We start from the raw sequence: 8,892 nt of genomic DNA on the forward strand, positions 1-8,892 counted from the left end.
GGTGTCTTAGAATAAAACCAAAAGATGTACAAGTAAGAGTAAAGAACACAAGATAAATACGAATAATTAATAAAACAAATAAGGAGCAAGTGTATAGAGATAAGATAAATACTGAGCTCTTGGCCCTATATCAGCCCCAGTTTACTGAAAAGGGTGAACCGTCAGGCTTTAAATAACTAATGTACAACTAATATGACTGAAAACATCTGTCACTCAACATCTATTGCCAGTGAATACACATGTTCAGTATCAACAATGAATTGATGGAACAATCTATTTTGTGGCAGACTTTATTTGATTATTATTGTGTCATGAATAATTATTTTTATAATTTATTGTATCATAATTATTTCAATAGCTTCAATGTCCTGTGACCCATTCACACCAAATTGATGCAAACACTTATTCATACCATGGACTAGTAGGATACATCTATTTGTATTTAATTTGCAATTTTTTTAAATATTTAGAATGTTGAGATTTGTAGATAAAGACATTTTCATTGAAATATTAAAATAAAAAACACTGGAATCCGACAAAAACCAATGTGTCCTCCTTTTCTAGTGCATTACAATGCTGCATTGAGTCACAGGGTCACATGACATAAGCTATTGAACAAAAATCGAGACTTTTCAATCAAAAACAGCTACCTTCCCTTGAATAAAATGGGACTAGATGGTGCTTCACCTTTGATGTTTAAAGTACCGAAAGAAATGCACTTTTTCAATAGTAACTTGGTTACTGAAGATAATCCAAAAACCTTGGGGTAAACCCGTCCATTTAAACAAGATAATGGAGACAGAATGTATGTCAAACTCTCTACAAACATGTAAACTTCAATCATCAACTAACAAACATGAATATAAATATCAAGACATCACATTAAGCTGTCCGGTGTACAATCATTTGTTCATGTGTTTAAGTTAACTGACCCTTTAACTGAAGCTCTGAGCTTTCATCATTTCTAATGATTTGTTTTCAGTGCTTAGCAGCAAAAAAGTCTGGTTGCTTAACCCTAATGCCACTGTAAATACTCTTATTTCAAACCATCTGGTCGGAGGCAGATATGTTGGGCTGAGGGTCAAAAGGGCAGTAAGAGGGAAAAGACCCACATGGCATTGCATTCAAAGCAGAGCTTCAGCCTCTTATGGGAAATTAGAATTGACATGTTTCCAAATCAGATTTAAAGAGTTAAAGGGAATGTCCCAAGTTGACACCATTTGTATTACAACATTTAAATCTACGAAATGTTATTTTACATTGTCTTTGCCCTTTTTTTCCATTACATTTAATGCGTTTCCACTTGCGCTTCTCCCTATGTTGAAGTGTATTATTTATCTGTAGGAAAGCACCCACAAGAGCTCCTTAATTCAAAGCTGGTTTAGTGGCTCAGCCAGACGGCTCTGAAGGGCTCCACTGAAATCCAATTGCAGACATAATGGGATTGTAAAACAAAACTAAGCTCTTCATACGGCGAGCGAAAGGAAAGAGCCGAGGAGATGCAGCACGTTAAGAGGAAAGATGGCAACACAATGACATACAATGGAAATAAAAAACAGGATGTATGCGACGCATTCTTGCACATCGAATAAAGGCTTTAACATGAATGGGTGTAGATTCTGTCAACTCAAAAAGACAAATAAATAAACTGAATGGAAATACAGAAGAGGGCTGAAACGTTTCCCTCAGCTATAAACGCACTCAAGAGTTCAGCCCTTTGTTGAATTTGGCCCGGGGTTCAGGCTAACATGTTGCCATTTCTATGACTTGAAATATTCATTGGAAGAGAAAAACAGAGGAGCAGAGGGACAGAAAATCGGGGTATTTACAGAGAAAGAGGGAAAATAATTAAAGAGCTTCAGAAATGAAAAGAAGGTCACGCGATGAATCAGACTAGAGAGATGGAGCAGCAGGCAATGATCACATAAATAAGAAATATGCACACATACACATTTGCATTTTTTATTCTTAATTGGAAAACGACAGCAGATAATAAAGGCTTTCCAACTGTGAAAACATAAATCTCACAAAATTAATTGATATTCGATTAGAAGATCAACTTTTTCCATGACTTTATACCGACACCATACATTTACACATCTACTCATAATAACAAACTTTAACATATTCTGAATGGAAATGTCACCGCGTACTGTAAACAAAGTGTCCTCCCCTCGATTTGGCATATAAATACCACATCACATTCATTTTGTTGTTACTTTTATAACACAAAACGCATACAAACTTTACATTGGAGTCAGTTAGCAACAATATTATGTATTATTCCAGTTTTTTTAAGAAGATCTTAAATATCTTGTTTTAAATTAACCCTCAGAGGCGCTTTCTCTTCAAAAGTATTTAAATTCAAAGCAGACGCAATGCTATAAAACACCACTTTTCAAATAAAAAGTGTTCAGTGTTTTTAAAAATACAAGCAGTGATTTAAGAGCATGCATGCAGGTTTATGAGTACAAACTGAGGGCCTGTCCCTTTAGTGCTCATTCAGGCAAAGTGTATTTGGCATCTCTCTATATGTTGACACTTTTTCAAGCGACTACATTGTACAGTAAGTGCAGTTTTTTTATGAACATTAAAAGCATGCGGAAAAGTGCAACAATACAATAGGAATGTGGTGCAGTTATAGCTTGCAAATGAAAACACCTCTGATGCATGAACACCTTCAAGTACAGCTCAGGATTAAAAAATAAAACTAATATTTCAGCTTCAGTAGACAAACCGGAGTCATCAAATCATTTTGTATGTCCTGTGTGTATTATTACTGATTGAAGTCCAGGGCTTTAAATCCATTAGCAGTCTTTCCTTATTACCATTCCGTCATGTGAAGTGAGTTCCTTCTTTAAAAATGGACACTAAAACTAAAACTTTTTTTTAAGCATCAGTTTTCCAACACCACCATTTTTTTTAAATGTCCTATGTGCTTGTAGAGTTCTGATGAAAAGTGCTCAAAGTTATTAAAAGACAGAAATGGGAATCGGAGTCTTCTGATTGAAATGGATTATTGTTCTCCCACAGCCCAGACATATCACTTTTCCAAATGGACTTCCACACAGGATGCTTATTGGCCTCGTAGATCATTCCCGGGTCCTCTAGGCCACAAACCGACATCAGGACACATGGGACCCTCCCCATGTAGGCAGCCACTTCATCCTCAGAGCTTCAAACAGACTGTTGCAGTTCTGTGTGTACGTCTACAGGTTCGAAGAGAGAAGTAAACACGTCCTACCGTGCTGTAGGTCAAAGGGCCCAGTCAGTGTGAAAAATGGCCCTGAACATTTATCCTCCCACATCCAGCTGGCCTCGCTCAGCCACATGGACGATAACGCTGATTTGCCTCTGGACGAGTCTTTGGATGCAATCCTGAGGATTGGTGGGCCGGACGGATGCAGAGAGCTCTCCATCCAGCAAGATGTCTTCTCAAACCACTGATAGAGAAATAGTAAACAGTTTAGATGTTTCTTTCCTTGTGAGGATCACCATCTCTTGCGATAAAACTGATGGTATTTTAACTACTTTCATCAAATCTCATTTGTGTATCCAAGTCTTTTTTAAACCTTTCTTAGCCACACAATTAAACAAAATTAATCACAGAAGGAAATTTAAATTCATAACGGTTGCTTTTAGAATAAATAAAATAAAAATGATAAAACACAAAAGTAAAAATTCTTTGAAATTTGTATTAAGAAAAATACATTGTTCATTTTGCTTTTCTCATGGAATTTGCAGACAACCATATAAAATGTGACTGAAAGCCAGTCACTTGTACCTTATTGTTTATAAGATAGAATAATATAAGATAAACATGACATAAGTAATGTACCGCTCTCAGAAGGATGGCAAGATGCTCCTTGCTTCTCTGTCATGTGGTGATGTGCACGGCTCTGCCTGCGATAGTCCTGCCTCCACCAGCAGCTGCACAGGAGAAAACTCAAGTTACCAAAATCCTGAAACTCCTCAAAGTTCATAATTTCTTCCCTGATATGAAACTTCTTTTAGCTTACATGATAGTTATCCAATACACTGTACATATTATCCTTTATAATGCAGTGAACAGATACTGTAATATGTAAGATATGCCAAAATGTACTTACTGTAAAAGTGTACACATCACCATGATCAGCACACACCCAATCACACACAACACCAGCACTGTGGCAACGGTCTGCTGTCTGTGATTTGTTGCTACGACAGCCAGCAGGTCTGCATGCTCACACCTCATCCCAACAAAGCCTTCGTGACACCTGCAACAAGGACGGAAAACCAAATTGGATATGCAAAGAGTTAGATTTAAAAACAGCAGTTTAGGGGTTTCATTGACATTTGAGTACTATTGTCTGATTGGGGGAGTCCCAACTCTTGTAAAAATCCCATGTTGTTCTATTCTTTTGCAATTATCATATACACCCATGTTGATTTCATGTACCTGTGAATTAAAATAACTGTCATTACTGTAACTTTACACTACAGTTTAGTAGATTTTTTAAATTTCCATAGACACCCATTTTGTAATACTGCAAGGTTATTCTGGAATAGTTAGTGACATAACAGACGGTTATACTTGAAAGTAAAAACATTCAGGATTATCACTTTAAGACAGTAACAACTTACACACATGCAGGTGTTTCCTCTAATATCAAGAAGCGACATGTGCCGTGGAAGCAGAAATGGCGATGTGAGTCTGGACAGTCATCGAAATGAGACCGGACAGCGGCTACCACAAACTCTGTGGGACAAGAGTTGACATTTTCAGAGAGACGTACAAAGGTTTGTTAAAGGTCACCTATTATGCAAAATCCACTTTTTCATGTCTTTCATAAACATGTGTCCCCTCTGCGTTAAGAAATTCTGAAAGTTTCAGGAAAAATTATTCACTCTCTTTTTGTCCTGATCTATGTCTGAATATCAGCTGATCTAGGGCTGCTCAATTAATCGTATTTTAATCGCAATTACGATTATGGCTTGCAACGATTACAAAAACAATGTAATCGAAATAATACGATTTTTTAATTATTATTATTTTATTTTTTTATTGTTTTTTCAGTTGAATTATACTTAAAGTTCAGGGTAATCAACTGTTAAAAACATACTGTTCACATTTTTTTTCTCCAATACATTTATGTTTTCAAAGTAAATGGATAATCGTTTTTTAATAATCGTGATGTAAATTATTGACCCAAATAATCGAGATTATGATTTTTGCCATAATCGAGCAGCCCTAAACTGATCAGATTTTGGCCACTTTATGATGTCATAACGATTTTTTGGCTTGTGTAACCATTAGCCGATAACCAACCAAGGTAACCCCCCCCCCCCCTACCTTATCACCTGAATCTCATCCTAGAGCACCTTTGTGTTCTTTTTAACCAAATATCTCGCAGAGGGGCCTGGGGAGTGGCTCCTTATTTTCATCTAAAGTAACAGACAGAGAATCAGCACTTTTGAAACAGGGCTGAAACAGAGGGGATTATGGGATGCTGCAAAGCATGATCTGTTTGGTATTTTGAGCCAAACACTTCAGAGACATGTTTTGTATATATCTGAGACCTGTAATATATTGATGAAAAAGAGTATGATAGGAAACCTTTAAAAGAACAGGAATCACTGCCTTTCCTCCATGAAACCACTTACTCACATTCAGCTAGGTTACAGTAAAGTCGTTAGCTACAAGAAACACTTTGAGAACCATGAATCAAGTCATTTATCGCATGAACTCTTTCCTTAATTACAATATCAAATATACGCCAAGTACATAACATGACACAGGTGAATATCATACGTCTCAAAATAACCTAAGCCTGCAGCATGTACAGCATGTACTGAATCCTAAAGCTGACACCCACGCCACCAGCGGCAGACTGAAGCCTTTTGTTACGAGTTATGTGTGGATTCGCTGTGGCTTACATCTCACACTGTACCTGGGAGGGACAATTAGAGTCAAGAAAAGTCCTGGTGAGTGAGACGCTGCAAACAAAAAGCTCCATCCATCAACCAACATTGAGACTCCACAGAGAGCACATTGCTGCAGGCACTTTCCTCTATGCAGAAATTAAAGCGTTTAAAATTGATTTATTTTCTCTAGGTTTTGCAACTATCTCAGCTTTCACTTTGACAAAACAACAGTGCAAAATATCACATTACATGCACACCCAATCAAAATCAGGACATTACTTCCACGTTAACTGTACAGTCAGACAAATTCCTACGTAACCGAGTCCAACACAAGTCAGTGTTTCCCCCAGCAACAGAAACAGATGAACAGTGTTGCATTCAGGGGTGGGAAGGAGGATGAGCATGCAGACAGATAGCTGCAGTACAGCCTTCGTCACACACTCCATTCCAACGGTAAATGGGCTTTTGGACTGCAGCCTACAATTGTCTCCTTAATTCAGACTCTGTGAAAGCCCTCTGTTGTCCCTGAGGCATCTGCCTAACAAACCCTCTCCCTTCACATGTGATTTTGGCAGTCAAACGAGAGGAAATTTGTAAACTAGCCTTTAGGGTGTGTATTTAAAATCATAATGCAATACAGTGCAGGCAGCTTTTGTAAAAATGCTAAATGTAAAGCTCATACTGTATATTCTGCCCATTATCTTTAATTTACCACAATTGCTGCCCTAACTCATGCTAAGAGGATCAATTATCAGCAAGCACCACTCAGTCTGCATGTGTTGATACACTGCAGCTCAATGGGAAGCTTTACAGTGTTGACAACCCCTGCTGTGATGCAAAGCTGATGTGAGAGTGGCTGCAATGAGGATGTGATGTATCTGAAGTACAGTGATTTATTTTATTGGAGACAGCTTGACGATAAGCCAAACTTTCCCCTGCATCTTGACTTACTTTTAACTGGATGGACGGTAGTTGTTGTAGCACGTGTGATAGTTGTAGTTGTGTTTCTGCTGTTGGTTGTTGCAGAGCTGCTTGTTGTGTCGTTTGGAGCAGCAGTGGAATTTGTATGGATGGTAATGCTGGCTTCTATGTTTATCGAATCAATCAGTCCTGCTTCGAATGTAAAGAGGGAATCTGCAGAGAGGAAAATAGGCTGTTAACATGTCAATGGTCACGATGTGAGAAAATATACTAATGAAAACAAATAACTGCAGGAATATGATACCCGATTAAGAATACTGCAGTGATAGCTGAACAAGGTCTTGAGAGCATTTAGAAATATGAAATACATGAGCTTAACATGAGCTTGAACCTTCACCTATTACATTTTGAATTATTTCATTTGTAAGACACAAGTACAGAGAAACATAGACAGTTGTACCTGCTAAAGGTACAACACCTGTCCCTTAATGGGCATTGAAAGTTCAAGATATTAAAATGACATGTTATAGTTTAAAAACATACAAGAGCAACCATCCTTGATGATAGAATATCATATAGGAACAATTCAAACAAAATGAAAAACATTTTTCAAATGATTTACTACCATACTGGATTGCTTTCTGGCAAGACGTGACTGTGCTGGGACTTACTTTCAACTTCAGGCGTGTTAGTTGTTGTAGCAGGGGCGATAGAAGTGAGAGTTGTTGTTGCAGAGCTGCTTGTTGAGGTGTTAGGAGCAGCAGTGGAGTTTGTATCGATAGAAATGCTGGCTTCAATTATTGTGGAATTGCTCGGTCCTGCTCCAAATGTAAAGAAGGAACCTGCAGAGAGGAAAATAACAATCTGTTATGTATAGAACTAACAGCAAAAATAAATGCCAAAAAGAAGCTCACTGTAAACTCACCATTGAGTATCACAGAAGTAAAAGTAAAAGTACCTATAGGAATATAAAACATATATTACTTTCTTTACTTCAAACATAAGGAAAACCAGGTGTCACATATCCTGATATATGGGTTAGTCCCAGTGGTCCGACCTCTTTGTGTCTTCATTGTAATATTGATGCTTCATTGAGTAACTTGTACCCAATAATAGTAACAGGGTCAAGCATCCACTAAAAGGATGAGACAAAAGCTCTATAAATATATACGGGAGTCCTCTGAAGACACGCAAACAGTACTACAGGCTGAAACCAGCTGATGCTCACAGAAATTGTGGTGTGTTGTAACAACAAGATATTATATGAAATGTAATAATGTTAAAAAAAAAATTCAAGCCATAAAAATATATTAAAAAGAAATCCATCAAAATGTCGGTTGGCTTAAATATATATTTGGTATTATACTCACTAGGCATACTATGAAGAATTCAGTTTTCTCTGGCTTTATTTTAACCAACAAACAAAAAAAGAATCAGGGACACCATGGATAAACAAAACACCATCAAGCACATCAAAACAAATAACAAAATGCATATGGAGTATATAAAAAACGTTTGATAGTAATATTGTACTGGTTGTCATTGCAAGTCAGTTAAGTGAATTCATATCAAATAATACAATTCAACAGGGGGCAATAATGGCGAACTGTTATCATTAACCAAAGCATTTATACAGATGTCTCAGAATGAGACCCACACAAATTATATATTTTTTGCAAAAATCAAGAAACTCACCGCTTATGAGGAAAATTGTATCCCAGAAAATCCGAGTCATCGTGACGGTTTGTGGTCTAAACTAAAGTAAACTGACGTGCGGGATGGCTTAAATGCGAGCGTGTGCTAAGAAACCACATTACTCATGAGTGTTGCAGCAGCGCGGAACATAATGTAATCTCGTTATCACTGCGCGGATGTGTCGACAAATGTCAATTACACACATCTGAACCACGGTCGTAGAAAAGTAACTGAGTTTTTTCTTGTTAATTCAGTCAAAAGCAAGAGAGTCTCCAGCAGGATGTCCGAGCGTTTAACTTCTCTGTGTTCAATTGAGGAAACTAGTGTAATCCTGTCAGAGGCTGACCAATTAGAGGCAGCGAGGGAGGG

The 8,892-nt window shown here is 37.5% G+C and overlaps 1 protein-coding gene across 2 annotated transcripts; it reads right to left on the bottom strand.

Annotated features, from left to right (window-relative positions):
• Positions 1 to 1,987: 1,987 nt before the first annotated feature.
• Positions 1,988 to 8,810, bottom strand: tgfa (transforming growth factor, alpha). Of its 2 annotated transcripts, XM_034083663.1 has the most exons (8): positions 8,524 to 8,810; positions 7,754 to 7,786; positions 7,500 to 7,670; positions 6,859 to 7,041; positions 4,627 to 4,741; positions 4,110 to 4,259; positions 3,839 to 3,930; positions 1,988 to 3,443 (listed from the first exon to the last, which is right to left on the bottom strand). In XM_034083663.1, exons 1-8 carry the CDS (start codon positions 8,561 to 8,563, stop codon positions 3,436 to 3,438), a joined length of 792 nt encoding a protein of 263 aa, XP_033939554.1. In that variant the 5' UTR covers positions 8,564 to 8,810; the 3' UTR covers positions 1,988 to 3,435. The 2 variants fall into 2 exon arrangements, with proteins under 2 accessions (XP_033939554.1, XP_033939555.1); XM_034083664.1 differs by lacking the exon at positions 7,754 to 7,786.
• Positions 8,811 to 8,892: the final 82 nt, after the last annotated feature.

This window comes from Pseudochaenichthys georgianus, chromosome 5, assembly GCF_902827115.2.
Source record: "Pseudochaenichthys georgianus chromosome 5, fPseGeo1.2, whole genome shotgun sequence".
Lineage (NCBI taxonomy): Eukaryota > Metazoa > Chordata > Actinopteri > Perciformes > Channichthyidae > Pseudochaenichthys > Pseudochaenichthys georgianus.

Bases quoted from the DNA above. Each gene is read 5' to 3' on its own strand.
- tgfa (XM_034083663.1), bottom strand. From the start codon at position 8,563: ATGACTCGGATTTTCTGGGATACAATTTTCCTCATAAGCG. The intron at 7,787-8,523 runs GTGAGTTTCTTG...ATATTCCTATAG, and splicing joins TACAATTTTCCTCATAAGCG to GTACTTTTACTTTTACTTCT. The intron at 7,042-7,499 runs GTAAGTCCCAGC...TCCTCTCTGCAG, and splicing joins TAACACGCCTGAAGTTGAAA to ATTCCCTCTTTACATTCGAA.